This window comes from Odocoileus virginianus, chromosome 5 (genome assembly GCF_023699985.2).
Source record: "Odocoileus virginianus isolate 20LAN1187 ecotype Illinois chromosome 5, Ovbor_1.2, whole genome shotgun sequence".
NCBI classification, from domain to species: Eukaryota; Metazoa; Chordata; class Mammalia; order Artiodactyla; family Cervidae; genus Odocoileus; species Odocoileus virginianus.
The window spans coordinates 60,925,646-60,943,891 of record NC_069678.1 but is presented as its reverse complement, the minus strand read 5'-3'; the positions used below and the strand labels follow the sequence as shown (position 1 = coordinate 60,943,891).

The following is an 18,246-nucleotide window of genomic DNA, read 5'->3' as shown; positions in this document are numbered from 1 at the left end:
TTGCCATTTCTTTTCTAGTTTTAGATGTGTTAGTTTGGCCAAATCATTTTTCTGATCCTCTATTCTCTCATTATTAAAAAAAGATGAAAACAATTTCACAGATGGTTATGGGGATCAAATGAAATATTGCTTGGGAAGATACTTTGTAAGTATAAAGCCTTTCACTAATACCTAGTATTTCTATAGTCTTAAAGATCATTGATAATTTGGGAGCCTATTACCCTCTATTCTTGTTCTCTCCCCTTAGATAGCTTTGTCTTGGATTTTTGCATTTTGTGAACCTCTTTTCTCACAGCTTAGCTTTAGTTAGCTTGGTAAATTGTGATATATTTACTTATCCACATGCATTGTATACCTTCAGATCTTAGTGCGGAGAATACCATGTATTTGTATTTAACTAAGGATACCAAGCTGTTCTTTTTTTGTGTGTCTCTTTTCCCTGTAGGCCTTAAAAATTGACAGCGAAGCTGCCCTGAATAGCAGACATCCTGAGAGGGGCTGTTTTTCACCTCTATAATGAAGAAAAGCAGGAGTGTGATGACAGTCACGGCCGATGATGTAAGTTCCAAAAGTCACAGAATTGCCGATTCTATCCACTCTTTGTCTGCCTAATAAAGAAGGCACTCCACAATTCTGTTCCAAGGGCAGGTAAGGTTGTTTAGAAGTACCACTCTGTAGCTAGGTATCTCTGTGATGCTGGATATTGCCAGCCCTTGGACCCAGAACTCTGCGAGGTAGACAGCAGGCATACCACCCTCGTTGCAGCTTGGAAATGGGCTCAATTTGAGCTTTGTGGTTTTTATTTACAAAATACCAGTCTGGAAAATTTTCTTTTCACCTTGCTTTTCACCATTTCTTGATGACTTTCTTGTACATTTTTATCCGTGTACAGCTAATGCTTGAGTCACCTCTTGAGGTGTGGGGTCTTTGACAGCTGTTTGTATTAAGAAGAAATTTGTGAGGTACACATCTTCTAGGACTTAGTTGCTCATTGTGGGCCTCAGACCAGCAGTGCTAGCATCACCTGTGGATTTATTAGAAATACAGAATCTCAGAGCCATACCTTAGACCTATAGATCAAATTTTGTATTAAAAATTTCCCAGGGAGACCAGATATGTACTTTAAGCCCTGCTCTGGGTCCTTTGAAGAAGTCTATAGACATTATTTTCAATAGCTATCATTGCAGTGATTATCCTAATCCTCTCTGAGGTAATGGTTGACACAATCAAAAGACAGGGAAGTTTTCTCAGAAGAATGTGCAGGAAAGAAATGCATATTTGAAGAATACAAACCCCACCTGGAGTGGATTGTTTTTACCTAGATTTGCGCTGTCCAACATGGTAGCCACTAGCAACATGTGACTCTTAAACACTAGTGTGAATCGAGAGGTGCTGTAAATGTGAAATACATTTTGGATCTTGAATTCATAACAGTAAAGATAGAAAAGAGTATAAAATATGTCATTAGTAATTTTTGATATAGATTAAATGTTGAAATGTCAGTATTTTGGACAATCTAGGCTAAGTAATATATACTATTAAAGGTAATTTCATATTTCTTTTTTTAATGGGATTACTAGAATATTTAAAATTATACATTTAGCTCCCATTGTGGCTTGTTCTTTATTTCTAGTAAACAGTAATAATCAAAAACTTTTCACCATGTACCTCAACTTTTCGAATATAGTACAGAAGATCATATCAAATGTTACACACAGCATCTCTTCCCTTACAATGAAAGCAACTTGGCAGATACTATGTTTTATATGCTACACTCTGAAGAAAGATTCACCCTTAAGTCAAGGATGTTTTATTATATTCTTAGTTATTTCAGCTCAGCAAACAGTTACTCAATGATTTAAATGTTCACTTGACATTATTTAGCGCCTCTTATGCACCAAACACTGGTTAGTTCTAGGGATTAGAGTTCTTGTCCCTTTGAAGTCTATATTACAGAGGGGAGGGCATACATAAATCAATAAATTATAAAATAATTCCAGCTATAATAAGAGCTGTACAGAAAAATGAAGTCAGTCAGGGGGGCAAAGAATAACTGGATGATGACTATAAGTGTTTATAGAAGGATGACATGAAGAGATGACATATGGGCAGTGAAGACATATGAGCATCAAAGGAGTGAACTCTGAGAAGATCTGGGGGAGGAGCATTTCTGGCAAAGGGAACAGTGTGATTTCCAGAAGTAACATTCAAATTAATGATTTTTTCCCCTGCAAATCTTTGATCTGATAAATGATATAGTCAACCAGTATCATGCTGGTTAAAATAGGTAAAGAAATCCAAGATCACAAATTCAGTAGTTTAGGACTGACAGAATTAGATTTTGCCTTTGAGGGTGTTAGCAAATTGGGGACAGGAATTATGAGTATGGATTAAGAGCTTGAGGTAATTATATTGATAACGCAACACGGGTTAATGAAATGTTTGTAAAACAATGTTAATGTTTGCAATATTTAACTTAATTTCTAAAAGGCTATTCCATTATGTTCTTTTGTGGCAATGCACTTTCACATTAATTGGAGTCTTTAGAAAAAATGCTTAAAACTCAAAGAATGACTCCAAACCTCTATTTCAAGTATGTTCACAAGTCAGTATGGGAGATATTTTGTGGTAGGTGGTGACTTTGTTACCTTTCAAATAACAAGTATCATATAAGTACCCATTGAGTTTATTCACTGCACTTATACCTGGTTGGTAATATTTACTTTCCTAAAAGAGGAAAAAATATCCAATAACTTTATTATAAGACCATTGTGATTTGTGGTTTAACTAAGTGACATTCTCATTTTTGTTCTTTTGTACAGTATTTCTTGTATAGGTGGTAAAATATTTTCTGAAGATTTTGCTTTCCAGATGATTGGTACTTTCTTTATTTGTATATTTGGAACAAACTGATTTATAAAAGTTCTGACTTTTAGTTTGTTCTTGAATCTCTTTAGGAAAACTTTGTCTCTTCTAAGACTTTCTGTCTCCTCTAGTCTTTTGAGAAAGAAACTTACATATGCTATGTTTTCTTCTCAGCTCTTATTTCTAACACACACAAACACATACACACACAAGTGAGTAAGTGCCAGGCCATGGTAGATTTAATATAATCAGTTACTAAACCAGTTTGTTTGTTTAAACCTAAGGTGGTCCAGTCCCAGTTACTAAACAGTTAAATCCTGGGCACATTCCAGAATATTTCAAACTCTGAAAAATTCTAGATTGTTTGGTCTTCTTCCTCTTACTGAATTGTGGTTCTACTGAATCTTAAATAAGTGGTATTTGAAAACCTTAAGTCAAACAGAAAAAAATCTGATATCCCATTTCCAGGTAGAGAGAGTGGGGCCCCTGAAAATTGTCAGGCCTATGAATGCCCAGATTTTCATCATGAAAATGTGGCTTTGTATAGATGAGATAAGCATAAATAACTAGAATATAAGTCCTACTGCTCTTTGCTGTTGTATGCTCTCAAAGTAGGACTGTGCAAGATTCTAATAGGTGTGCTGCAAATAGTTGTTGAATGATCCCAGCTAGGCCCTTAAACTTGAGTTGATTGTTCTTATATGAGCTAGTATAGGGATGGTTAGAGGAGTGGTAGGTGGAGAACTTTTGCTTGCCTGTTTGTTTCAAAGGCAGTCTAGTTCCAGGCTCTCCTAAATCTATTTTGAAGGGCAGTAGGAAGTACCTGTCTTTTTAAGGGCTACTGAATGCCTTGCAGCTGAGAGATCTTGGTCTGGTGTTAGGACTTCAGTTCTTGCTTAAGATACGAGTGGAAAGTGACAGATAGGACTTTTCAACTCCAAGTGGCTATCAGTGGCTATTTGCGCTGCTTCAACATTTGCTGTCTTTAAGCCAGTATGAACCAGGCAGGGACTGTTTTGGGTCTTCTACTCTCCATGGTACCAGGAACCAGAGTCACCAAGAGATATAGGAAGAATGAACAACTCTTATTGTTGATTATAATTCAGTGCTCTTATTTTCTCACAAATATTTCATTTCATGTCAGTCTTAGGGCACATATTGGACATATGGCAGTTCAATTCAGGACCAGATTAAAGTATATTCTTCTTTTCTTGGACTCTGATATATTTAACGCCCCTCCCCCCACTGACCCTAAACCCCTACAACTCTGAGGAGAACTTTTATGAGAAAAGGAAAAGTCAGTTACCCATCACCCACAATTATGAGTATCTTCCTGGTCTGAGATAGAAAATATTTTTCCTTCAAAGCATTGAGCAAGAAATGTTACACTTTAGCTAGTATAGCTTATTCCCATGTTGCAGAATGATAACATCAATATCCAAAATATATTTTCAGTGAATAGCTTTCATTTTAGCAAGTTAAAAAAGAGACAGAAAAAAAAAGAATACTTTTAAAAAGAGAAGATATTCACAGTCCTAAAGATCACCAAGACTATGCAACTGATATGTTTAAAATTTGAGCATTAACCCGCATGCCTATATGTTTTCTCTTAAGCTTTTGATGTCAGTGTTAGATTCTGATTGTGAGATACTGAAAAAGGACTTCATGAGTGACAGCTTAATCATTTAGTTTCTTTTTTTTTTTTTTTAATCATTTAGTTTCTTATTTTACTAAATTGTGCATCATTTTAAACAATTGAATTTCATTTTCTTTTTCCTCTTTTTTCTTCCCCTGTGGTTCCTCTAGAATGTTAAAGATTATTTTGAATGTAGCTTGAGTAAATCCTACAGTTCTTCTAGTAACACGCTTGGGATCGACCTCTGGAGGGGGAGAAGGTGCTGCTCAGGAAGCTTGCAGTTGCCGCCACTGTCTCAAAGACAGAGCGGAAGGGCAAGGACGCCTGAGGGAGATGGCATTTCCAGACCAACCACGCTTCCTCTGATGACACTGCCAAGCATTGCTATTACAACTGTAACCCAGGAGTGGTGAGTAGCTCCCCGTCTAAATGTCAGCTGGAAGTTTTATTTTCCAGTTACTCCAGATACAATTTTCTTGTTACTAAAATGTTAGTTATCTGTGGAATAACTAAGGCTTTTGACATTTTGAGAATTTGTTTCCCTTTGGGTAGCAAAATGAGACCTTTTAAACAGTGGAGATACTGTCTACTTCTTAAGATTGGGAGGAACCTGTTGAAGAAGGAATGAGATGCATTTTTATTAATGGCAGGGAAAGCAAAATTACTGCCTATGATCTTTTTTTTTTTTTAAACTTCAGTGAATGTTGACATGTTTAATTTAGAAAAGAAAAATCATATAGAATTACCTAAAGGAAATACACATATATGAAATATATAAATCATCTATATTATATATATGAATGAGAAGAGATATTCTTATTGCTATACTCAAAATATTAATTATTATTAGTTTATTTTTACTATAATCCCACTTTAATAATTTCAGCTTATGATTAGATAGTAAATAAAACACTTTTGTAAATCAAAAGAAGAATGAAAATTGTACTATGGGAGATGCTTGGACTTTTTGCAGAATCTATGTTTGTGAAAGAGACTATTTTAATCTAGTGTTGAAACATTAATCAAGTACATATAATTTATGACTGTGGTTAAAATTGTGCCGTGATGTTTCTTCAAATATGTGTTTTTATCACATATTTAATATTTAGCAGTTTCTCTGGTTTTTCTTTTTCCTTTACATAATCCAAATATTTTTCCAAGAATAGCCTGCTTCTATAACATGGAGTCCTGTTCAAATGAAAAATACTTTATATTTTATATAATTTTAAATTATAATAATATGGTGCTTTCAAAATGACTTTTAAAGGCATTTTTTAAGGACGAGAACTAAGCATTAAATCACTGTGCAATATCCTTGCAGTAAATCCTTCAAATCTGTGAGCTTTATTGTGTGCTACATTCCATGACCACATACTGAGCTGCGTACTGCTGATGAGTGGTCCAGTATGTGCTCGCTGAGTGATGCAGGAAAGCTTTTAGTTGGTGGTTATCAAATACACTAAGAATTAGATCGCTGAGACTTCAGGTATCACAGTTACTAGCACGAAATGGTTCACCAAACAGTCTGTATATGATAGAGAAGCGTGTAAAACATTATAAGGGGAATGGGTTAAAATTTTGGAAAGCATTAACTGGCTTCTCCTTAGCTGAATTAACATTACAATAGTCATAACCAATCACTGAGAACTCAAATGGGCATGTGGCTCCCACACCACTTACTCAGTCACATAGCCTATGTGATCAGTCTTGGTTTGCTTCTACATTATGACAGATTTGGAATCTAAAATAGAAATCTACACGGATTTATATTTCAGCAAGTTGGCACCAGTGCAGTAGTACCAGTTGTTACAATATTGAAATACTTCCTGATGTTGGTAAACATATGCTTTCCTGACCTCTGTGATTGTCCTTGTTACTATCCCAGACTCTTCCCCAGAAGGAAATTCTTCACAAACCAACAGTAAAGAGGTGATCAGTTGATGACTAGTATAGCAGGAGCCCAGTTTCGTTGGGCATTGGTGCTTTATCTGTTAAAATAACAGTCTGGATAAAATGTACCTTGCAGTGTTGGAGTTCATTTTACCCAAAGACCTTTTGGGAGTTATGGAATTGTTCTTTCCTTAGAAATATTGAATCCAGGCTCTGACATGTTGGGCATGCTTCTTTGCCTCTCTAAGTTGAATGTGTTCATCTGTACAAAGAGAGTAATTGTACTCAATCTCATGGGCTATTGTAAGGATTAGGTATGGTGATCTCTATAAAATGTCTAGTTTAGTAAAAAGCACATGTTAGGCAATCAACAAACATTAGTTTCTCTTTTCTTGATCATTATGCATTAAAGCCTTTTGAAAATGAGAAACCATGTTTCAAGTATCAGTAGCCTCAAACTGAGTATCAGTAGTTTAGAATGAAATGGAGGATTTACCCATTATCCAGCTTGTCATGCAGTCAGCCAGCACCACATATGAGTAATTAATTTATGTCTTTTTTTCCCCCAATCACCTGGATACTTTTTAAAGTATGAGAGTATTTAGTCACTGACTCCAAATTTATTTTTAAGTATAAGCAACTAAAAGCATTTCAATTCATCCCTTAGAAATATTTCTTTTGGAATATTGATAGTTAAGAGACTGGAGGAATTGCTGGCAGAGGAATTTCATTGAAATACCATTTGATTAGAAGTGAGAAAGTAGGGTTCAGATATCATCAGGGCCATCACTTGATGAAAGGTCCTAGAGATAAGGAATGCAGCCTACAACCCTGTGTGGAAAAGAATTATACTCACCACTTAGAGTGCAGAGAATGTGGAATCAATCTACATGCCTAGATGATGGGTCAGTAAACTTTTTCTGCCAGTTAGTAAATATTTTGGGCTTTGTGGGCTTTATAGCCTCTGTTGTGACTATTCAGCATTGCCAGTGTAGTATGAATGTTGCCATAGACAGTGCATAAATGAATGCAGCTGGGCTCCAGTAAAACTTTATTTATGTAAACAGGCAGGAGGCTAGATTTTGCCTGCCAGTCAGTTTGATGACTTCTGTTCTAGACTAGCAAAAAACCCCCCAAGATATGATGCCCTCTCTGATAGTTGCTTTGACAGTGGTAACTGGGTGAAATGGACCTTGAGTTCCTGGTTGGTGTTCTAAATGTGTCAAAGATCTGGGAATATGTGGTATAGGTCAAGTCTTTAAAGCTAGTGAAGGAATTTAAATGAGAACAAGTAAAAATTACTACCCAGTGTATATAAAGTTAAATATTGGGTTGAACAAAAAGTTCGTTTGGGTTTTTTCTATAAGATGTTATGGAAAAACTTGTACAAACTTTTTGGCCAACCCAATAGAAAAGATTGCTATAAATTTAGCTCTTGTTTGGGGAGAGTACATTGGATGAAGGGAGTTGGCCATCATCACAAGCAAAAGTCCTGGAATAGAAGGAGAGTGATTTGATTTACTGTGGAGAAAGGAAAAGTGAGGACCTGAGTCCAGTTGGGTGAACATTCATCTTGCTACCTTTTGGGTGAACATTCATCTTGCTACCTTTTGGGTGAACTTCGTCATTCCACAACAACTCAAATGAATAAACAGAGATAAACAGAGCTGATACAATTTTCAGAGTTGTGGTGAGAGAGAAAATATTTGCAATGTATGTAGTGTAGTAATTAGCACTTTAGTGGTTATTTTGATATTATTGTTATTTTATTGTTAAATATTGACTAAACAGCCAACATTATGCACTTTTTATTGCTGGGGATTCTGGGGGAATTTCACCACCTGTATTATTAGAACCATCTTGGAAATATGAAAGCAAGATGTTATTTTTATTACTGATAAAGTTGATATTAGAATGTGTACTCCATGTCTGTGGGCAAGTAGATGTCTAACACTGTGCACCATAATTATACAGACTTACCATGCAGTAATAGGAAGTGCTAGTGCTGGGCAGGCAGATCTTGTCCTCAGAGAAAGAATCTACCTCTGTAAAACTTGAACATGGAAGAGTTGTAGAATCCTGCCCAGGTGAGACAGTAGGAAGGAAGGACTGATTTATGCATGTCTACTTTCTCCTCTGGAAAGACCAATGCAGATTAAATTACCTTCTCCCCATGAAAGACTGAGTAAAAAGGGAGAAGGTGGTTAGGAAATGTCAAGATAGTGGCATTTGACTCTTGGAAGACACATCCAAAAGTTGAAAAGATATGTTCTTCCTGACATTCCCCAACCTTTTCCCTTCTTTTCACCTTTAGTCTGGCGTTATACTAGGGACATGGCCAATGCCACATCTCTGGTGGTCTTTATTTTTTTAACAGTTCAAGGAGTTTACTAACCTACCAAATTTATCAGTGTCACCACAACCAAATTAGGAAAATGAGTCAATACTCGGCCTTGACTGTCTATAGTTAAATCTATAATTTTAACTTTCCTCCATAAGGCTCTTAGAACTCTTTGACTCCTTCTAGCCCTTCTTTATTTGCAATTGTTAATTATCTGTTTTTTAATCCGAAAATACACTAGCTCTCTGTTTGGGATCATTTACCTTTTTGCTTGAAGTAAGTCTTTTATCATTGGATCTGGAATATTCTTTGTCATTATCTCTTCAAATATTTCCTCTGTCAACCTTTTGCTCCTCTGCTATTGGACTTTGTATTTTGCATCTATTGGTATGTATTTTGGATCTACTTCTTTATCTTCCATTTCTTTTAATGTCTTTCACACATATGTGGCTAAACAGTATTTGTCTTTCTGGGTTGTATTCTTGTAATTGCTTTTGGTCTGCTTCTGGTTTGCTAATTCTCTTTTCAACTATGTTTAATTTGCTGTTAAACCTATTATATTGCATATGTCAATTTTGATTATTCTATTTTTTATTTTTAAAATTTGTATTTATTTAGCTTTTGAGTGTGAGGGAATTTTACGTAGTTTTCTTTTCCCTACGTGTATTAGTTGACTATTGTTGCATACCTAATAACCCCCAAATGTAATGGCTTAAAATAACAAGCGTGCTTTATCTTCTATTTTCTGTGGGCCAGGAATCTAGTTGTAATCTAGCTGGGTCCCTCTGGCTGGGTCTGTCACAAGGCCAGAGTCAAGTTACTAGCCAGTGCTGCAGTCATTTCAGTGGTTGACTGGGTGGGAGGGACGGCTTCCAAGCTCACTCCCATGGTTTTTGACAGGTTCATGTCCTTGTTGCCTGTTGACTGAAAACATCAGTTTTTGCTGTGTGGACCTCTCTCTTGGGCTACTCATGACATGGCGGTTTGTTTTTTATGGAATAAGGGCTTTTGATAGAGAAAGACCGATAGAAATTAAAATTTTTTTAGTGATATCCCATCACTTTTGCACATTCTATTTGTTAGATCTAGCCCATACAAAGGGGAGGAAGTGTGCAAGGGCCTGCCTATGAGGAGGTGGGCATCATTGAGGACTGCGTTGGAGGTTGCCCATCATATTGCTTCCCAGGTGGTGCTAGTGGTAAAGAACCTGCCTGCCAAAGCAGGAGACATAAGATATGCAGTTTTGATCCCTGGGTCAGGAAGATCCCCTGGAGGATGGCATAGCCACCCATTCCATTCTTGCCTGGAGAATCCCATGGACAGAGGAGCGTGGCAGGCTACAGTCCTTAGGGTCACAAAGAGTGGGACAGGACTGACGTGGCTTAGCACATGCACATCATACTGCAGGTGTTTTCAAGCTTTTAAAATTTTCTCTAAATATAGCAAGAGAAAGGAGAATAGACAAATCCACTATTACATTGTAGACTTCAACACTGCAGAAAACTGATAGACCAAACAAGGAGAAAATCATTAGAAATATATTTGACCTGAACAGCATTATCAGTCAACTTTATTTAATTGAAGTTTTTAGAATACTTCATCCAATAACAACACAATATGCATTCTTCTCAATATTGCATTGAATGCTCACCAAGATGCATCTATTCTGGGCTATAACCCATAGCTTAAAAAATTTAGAATAATTGAATGGTCTGTGTTCTCAGACAATACTGGAATTAAATAAGAAATCAACAACAGAAACATAAATGGGAAGTTCCAAATATTCAGATTAGAAATCCAACTATAAATAATAGACCAAAATAGCCAAAGAGAAATCTCAAGAGAAAATTAAAAGTATTTCAAACTAAGTAAAAATAAAAGTAATATTTACCATAATTATAGAATGCAAAAAGCATTGCTTAAAGGGAACTTTATTTCTATATCCATATCTATCTATATATCTATTTCTATCTCTTCCTGTGCATATATTTGACAAGAACAAAGAACTAAATCAGTAAGCCTTCTGTATAAGAAAACTATAAAGAAAAGGAACAATGTAAGACTCAAGCAAGCAGGTGAAAAACAAAAATTAGAGCAGAAATCAATGCAATTGAAAATAGGAAAAAAATAGAGAAAATCAGTGGACCCAAAAGATGGTGCTTTGTAAAAGTCAATATACTGATAAACTTTTGACCACTTTAGTCAAGAAAAAGAAGAAAAGACATAAATTACCACTTTTAGAAATGAAAGAGAGAACATTACTATTGATTCTCTGGAGATGAAAAAAATAATAAAGGAATACTGTGAGCAACTGTCCCACGTATTAGAAAATTTAGTTGAAATGGACAAATCCCTGTGCTGAGGACGGGAAGTTGCTTCAGTCATGTCTGACTCTCTGCGACCCCATGGACTGAAGCACACCAGGCTTCTCTGTTCATGGGATTCTTGAGGTAAGAATACTGGAGTGGGTTGCCATTTCCTCCTCCAGGGAATCTTCCTGACCCAGGGGTTGAACCTGAGTCTCTTAGGTATCATGCATTGGCAAGCAGTTCTTTTACCACTAGTGCCACCTTGTAGGTGAATTGGTAAGTTGTGGTACATACACACAATGCAGTAATTGATACAGAATATAGTAGGAGGCGCACAGAGAAAGATGAACTTTAGACAACATTAGAAATTTCTTCTTTTGAGACATGTAAATCCAGTGCAGAAAAGAAGGAATGTGTTGGAAATGACAAGGGGAGAAATAGGAGAAACTCATTTCCAAAGATGGAGATCAGTGGTTGTCAAATGTTAGAGTGATTCAGGATCACTTGGATAACTTACTGAAAAACAGATTGCTGAACCCCAACCATAGAGCTGGGACTTTGGGATAGAGCTGGTGATCTGTAGTTCTAATAAGTTCCTAGGTGATACTTGCGGAACTGATCTGGGGACCAGATTTTGAGGACTCTGGCCTAGATTTTCTCAGTCGAGTAGGAGGTTAGGCTGCTGAGAATAAGCGAGTGTGGACCCATTAAGCCAAAGGCATTCATTGTTCCAGATCAGCAAATGTGCATTTTTTTGTCTAGGGACATTTCTTTTTCCTGTGCCTTGCCAGCTGACCTGTCATGGGGCTGAACTTCCAGATGTTTGGTAACAGTACTACTTTAAGAATGCTCACATCTTAATGACGCAACAAAACTACTGTCAGCTGCATTTTCAGTTGGCTAGGAAGAACACAGAGAGAAAGTAGGCAGGGAAACTTTTTTCAGGGTTTTCCTAATGGTACACTTTTTCATAAGAAACAGTTCTGGCTTCTCCTTTGTTATTCCCTCAAAGAAGGGTATAAATATCAGTTTGGTTATCTCCCACCTTCATCTGCCCAAGGGCTGTGCTTTGCTTCTCTAAGTGTTTCAGTTGTGAACATGATGATTCTATTTGGGCCTCTATTAACTTAGGTGTGATGTCCTTAATGTTTGCTGTTCTGATGCTCACCTCTGTTGGGGAGAGCGGTGTCAATTGCCCTGTTGCTGTCTGGAAGGCTGGGAGCAATTTCAACTGTTCTCATTATGACGGAAGGGGACTGCGGTTAATCTGCTGAGGTGGTGGTTCACAAACATGGGGTGTGCTTTTTGTTGCTCCCACAATCTGTCACAAGTTTGCTATCTGATAAGGATTTCAATAAAATATTTTATACTTCGGGGTTGCCTCTTGATTATAGAGCCTAAAGCCCTCTTTTAAATATCAAAATAGCCACAGATGCTGTGCACAAATGACATAGATTCAACAAACACTGGTGTGAAAATGGGAAATTGATGACACTTGTGCTTAGCTCCCACCAGGCTTTACCACCCATTGAAATCTTTGGCAACAGAAACTGCATGTGTAACTCATGCGTCAGGCATTGCAATCTACAGGTCAGCAATTCACGGAGTACCCCCCAGACTTTCCCCATCAGGTATGTGAAATAATGGCCAATGGATATTTAAAATCATGTGTCATCCACTCCATCCCTCATTGCTTATATATTTTATTATCAGCCAGGTCAAATTTATATAAGCATAAACTAGAATTATGTTAAAATATAAATTATAAAGAAAGTAGTTTTAGGATAGAATCTAGTCTCTATGATTGTAATAATTGATGTAATACCATACAGTATAATGTTCTCACTATAATACATACATGATGCCCTTTCCATTTCCTATTTTATTTAACTCCCACAACGACCTTGTGAGGTGGACACTTTTACCTTAAGGTAAAGCAAGAACAAACAACAATGGGTTCAGCTGAATCACAGTCATGGGCATGAGAGGTTTCATGATACAGAAAGACTGTTTTTGACTGTTGATGGCTGATAGCTTTCAGCTCTCCATCTCTCCCCTTTCCTGTTTGCCCCCATTTAGGAAGGATGAGAAAATCTGAATGCTGACTTCCTTGGTGCCTGTGTGAGTTCAAACAGTGCAAAGTCCTGCTCTCTTTGGGAACCCTCATCCTAGCCCTACCCCCTGCCCCTTGTTAATCATAATAAAATCCTAAGTGGCCTTCCACCTCTCTCTCAATTTTGTTTTATCTTAGACAAAACCTGAGCCCTTCTCCTTGGAGAATCCTTTTGCTGTTTACTCTATGAGTAGTAAACTTATTTCATATCTATCCATCATATGTGTCATTCACCCTGACATCCATACATTTCTGGGCAGGGGCTGCCCAACATCCTACAGGGGATGCTATTAACAGATCCCAGATAAAACGGGCTTCTTAGTTTTAGATAAGCTAATAGTGCTTTATTCCTTCAAATATGGGGTCATTTTAGATAACAACAGTAATTAAAAACTCAGGGCTAAGAACTGAAAGATGAACAGGATCTGCTTCTTTTTCTCTTCAGTATAGTCTCATAGAAGGGCAGAGGTGTAAGTTTAAAAATTACAAAATGGTGCTGTTTTATGTGCAAGGTACTGTGGGAATACTGAAGAGTGAGTGACCATTCTTCCTGGGTTGGACAACATGTGTGTAAAGTCGTAAAAGCATGAAAGAGGATGGGATGTTGAAGGGACTATATTTAGTTGTATTTGGCCATGGAACAGGGTGACCCTGGTGAGATACAGTTGGCAAGGACCTTGAAGGCTCTGCTCATATGCTGGATCCAATCCTGAGGATATTGGTAAGTTACTGTAGGACTTTAAAAAATGCAATAAAACAAAAATGTTCTTATTTTAAATAGCTCACTTTGATGGCAGTGTGGTTTTGATATTGAGACAGAAAGGTAATTTAGACTTGCTTTAGTCCAGGTGAGCAATGATGATGGCTGAGTCAGGACAAAGTCTAGGAAAATGGTCAGAGGACACATGTGCTAGGACACTGTTCTAGGAGCTGAGATACTGTGGAATGTAATAGAGAAATTCTCTGTTTTTATGAAGTTTCCTTTCTAAGGAGGTATATGGGGCTTCCCTGGTGGCTCAGATGGTAAAGAATCTACCAGAGTGCAGGAGATGCAGGTTCAATCCCTGAGTCAGAAAGATCCCCGGGAGAAGGGAATGGCTGCCCACCCCAGTATTCTTGTCTGGAGAAATCCATTGATAGAGAAGCCTGGCGGGCTACAGTCCGTGGAGTCACAAAGAATTGGACACGACTGAGCTGACTCCAGGAGTTGGTGATGGACAGGGAGGCCTGGCATGCTGCGGTTCATGGGGTCGCAAAGAGTTGGACACAACTGAGCGACTGAACTGAACTGAGCAACTAAGACTTTCACTTTTTCATAGGAGAGAACTCCTAATATCCATCCTTTCCTTCTTAACAACAACAAGAAAGCTAGCATTGTAACGGAGCACGCGGTTCCCCAGAAAACAGACAGTTCTTTCAAAGCCATTCTTGCAGCTTCCTCTTAGTCTGGCTGGAACCTACATAAACTAGGTTCTGGGAGATCATCCCCCAAATCAACGTCCATTCACTTCCATTTCCCCCGTATCTGTGGACTGGAATGGCTGTGCAGTGGTGAGATTTATTGTACTTTGTGGCCAAGGTAATGCCATGGGCCTGATGGAACAGCAAAGCTGAAGGGCCCTGAGCGTGTGATAGCTTCATAGAGAGCTACCACCCACACTGGGTTTTCATGCAAAGTAAATACAATTCTTTTGTTGTTTTGGGCTTCTCTCTGATACAGTAGCTGAAGCTGCATCATAAATAATACTGGGGGAAGTATATAATTGTAGTGGAGGTTTACATAAAGGGGACGCCCAGATCATGAGTCTCACAAAGGCAGTCATTTAAAAGTATAAATAAGTTATATAAATACGTTGTTTACAGCTGGATCTGTTAAACATAACATATTATTATTCAAAATGACTATTAGCCATACTTTGCATGCAAGGAAGAGTTTTACAGAATGCATTTTACAGAATGCCCAAGCCAGTCAGTTGGTTGTTCCTCAGACAAGAAAGATTCACTTGTACAAGGTACTTACATCTGAGTGTGCCAGCCAGTGTGATGACCGCTGAATATCCCTTCATTATGTCTTCTTATTATGTGATATATTTACTAATCCAATACTAAGTAAAGTGGTTAATTAATTGATAAAGGCATGAGTTTGTTCATGGAGGTGCCATCTAATTACAGTAGTGATTTAAATAAGTAGCAGAACACTACAGAATGATAACAGGAAATAAGCAGGGTGATCTGACAGAGTAATGTGAGCTGAGCCAAAGAATGGCACTAGGATAAGAGAACTATGAAATACTTCCAAGAGGAGATGATATTTGATTGATATCTAAATGATAAAAAGCAGTTAATCTATTAAAAAAGTGGATACAGTCTCTTAATAGGCAAAGGGAATAGAACTATAAAAGCCCTGGGTTAGGAAACAGCCTAGTATATTTGAATAGGAGAGAGGAGACCAGTGTGGCTGGAGCACAGAAAACAAGGGGGAGGAAGATGGAAGTTGGGATTTGAAAGGAGCAGTTAGATCAGATACTCACTTGTAGTCTATTACAAGGAGTTTTGTTTTATTCTAAGAGCAATGAGCAACAACCTCAGATATGCAGATGATATCACTCTAATGGCAGAAAGTGAACAGGAACTAAAGAGCCTTTTGATGAGGGTAAAAGAGAAGATTAAAAAAGCTGGCTTAAAACTCAACATTCATAAAACTAGGATTATGGTATCTGAGCCTATTACTTCATGGCAAGTAGATGGGGGGAAATGGAAACTGGGAAATTTTATTTTCTTGGGCTCCAAAATCACTGTGAATGGTGACTGCAGCCATGACATTAAAAGACACTTGCTCTTTAAAGAAAAGCTATGACAAACCTAGGAAGCACATTAAAAAGCAGTGACATCACTTTGCTGACAAAAGTCCATCTACTCAAAGCTGTGATTTTTCCAGTAGTCATGTTCAGATGTGAAAGCTGGACCATAAAGAAGCCTGAGCATGGAATAACTGTTTCTTTTGAATTGTGGTTCTGGAGAAAATTCTTGAGAGTCCTTTGGACTTCAAGGAGATCAAACCAGTCAACCCTGAAGGAAATCAACCCTGAATATTCATTGGAAAGACTGAAGCTAAAGCTCCAATACTTTGGCCACCTGATGCGAATAACTGGATCGTTGGGAAAGACCCTGATGGTGGGAAAGATTGAGGGCATGAGGAAAAGGGGACAACAGAGAATGGGATGGTTGGGTAGCAGCACTGACTTAATGGACATGAGTTTGAGTAAACTCGGGGAAGTAGTGAAAGACAGGGAAACCCGGCATGCTGCAGTCCATGGGGTCACAAAGATTTGGACATGACTTAGTGAGTGAACAACAAAGAGCAGTGAGAAGTCTTAATGATGTTTTAAACAAATGACAGAATCTGACTTTGAAAGAATAATGTTTTGGGTACAGGTATAATGAATTGTAGGGGCAAAGTGGAAGCAGAGATGAATGCAGAGAAATCATTTGAAGCAGGATGAGGCCAGAAGAGATGGAGAGAAGTGAAGGATTTAATTCATGTTTAGAAGTGGGTTGATAGGGCTTGCTAGGGGATGCATGCAGAGGTCTGGGAAAGGAAGGCATCAACAATCAATTCTATGCTTTTTGCTTGCTATTTGTTGAAATTAGAAATACCGGGGGAAAGATTTTGGGGGGTTTAATCCAAAAGACTCATTTTGGACAAGTTAACTATGAAGGTGCTGATGGTTTGCGATGGCCATTAGCAGTTAGAGGTATATGGGTCTGGGCTTCAGAGGAGAGAGAGAAATTTAATAAGTTATCAGAATAAATATAACATTAACATTTTGATAGTTTTTTTTTGTTTATAAATGCTTCAGACAAACTAAATGTACAGAAAATAATTCAACAAACATTCACCACCTATTGATATACCTGCTGTCTAGACTTAACAAGTGTTGACACTTTGCTTATTTGCTTCAGCCCTCTTAAAAATATGATGTTGCAGATAAAGAGTGAGAGAACATTTCTAAAGATGCTGGGAAGACAGTGGCTTAAATACATTTCATTTCTCATCCTTTCTGATCTCTTCTTCTTCTGCCAGTAGACAGATTCTGGAGGATAAGAAAGAAGCCTTGAATTATGTCACAATCATGCCAAAGATAGAGTGAGAACAAGGAGAAAACACTCAGGCGGCTCCTGTGAAGTGGAGTTATTAGGGAAGACAGACAAAGACTTAAGGCAAAAGCAAAGTACTTGACATTCAAGTACAACATAAAGAAAGACTTTTTGAAATCAAAATCATTTAATATATTCAGCATATAAATTAAAACAATTAAATCTTTGGTATTTTACACAGAGAGACATATACAAACACAGAACTCACACACACATACAGAAGCTAGTAGTTCTGGAAGATGAAATGGTAGAACTATCTCAAATGTCAGAGGAAAATACAAGGACATAAAAATCTTTTCAGAAAAGAAAAAATACTGGAAATTTAGCTCAGTAAGCCCTAATATGTAAGTGATCAGGAGTTGTGGAAGAAGAAAAAGAAATAGATGAAAGGTATGCAATAGTTAAATAATTATCAGACATGTATTTCCCAGAGTTTAAGAAAGACTTGAGTCTGAAAGCTGAGCAGGCTTACAATTCAAGGCAAGATTGATGAAAACAGACTCACATCTAGATACACTGTAGTAAAGTACCTGCATTTTTAAGTACATATAAGAAAACTGTTTTTAAGCTTTCAGCAGGAAATAACAATTCAGGTACAAGAAAAAATGTAAAATGAGATTTGATTATTGATCTTCAACATGAAAAACTAAATAGTAGGAGGAGATAATGTACAGACTAGAAAAAAGACTACAACCTAGAATCTTGTATCCAACCAAGATAGCAAGATGTAATTCACACCTGTGTTAGAGAAAACAGTTGGTTTGATTAATATGAATGACCTTGAGATGGAAAGATTATCCTGAATTATTTGTTGTTGTTGTTCACTTGCTCAGTTGTGTCCTACTCTTTGTGGCTCCATGGACTGTAGCCTGCCAGGCTCCTTGGTGCATGGAATTTCCCAGGCAAGAATATTGGAGTGAAGTGCCATTTCCTT

General features: G+C 37.5%; 1 protein-coding gene across 3 annotated transcripts in view; it reads left to right on the top strand.

The window, feature by feature from the left end:
- PDE4B (phosphodiesterase 4B) overlaps positions 1 to 18,246 on the top strand; it is a 636,924-nt gene that overhangs the window by 124,720 nt on the left and 493,958 nt on the right. For all 3 annotated transcript variants that reach the window (XM_020877728.2, XM_020877731.2, XM_070468014.1), the window contains exons 2-3: positions 446 to 558; positions 4,672 to 4,910. In XM_020877728.2, the coding sequence (XP_020733387.2) occupies positions 517 to 558; positions 4,672 to 4,910 (281 nt within the window). In that variant the 5' untranslated portion in view covers positions 446 to 516. The remainder of the gene's footprint in view (positions 1 to 445; positions 559 to 4,671; positions 4,911 to 18,246) is intronic.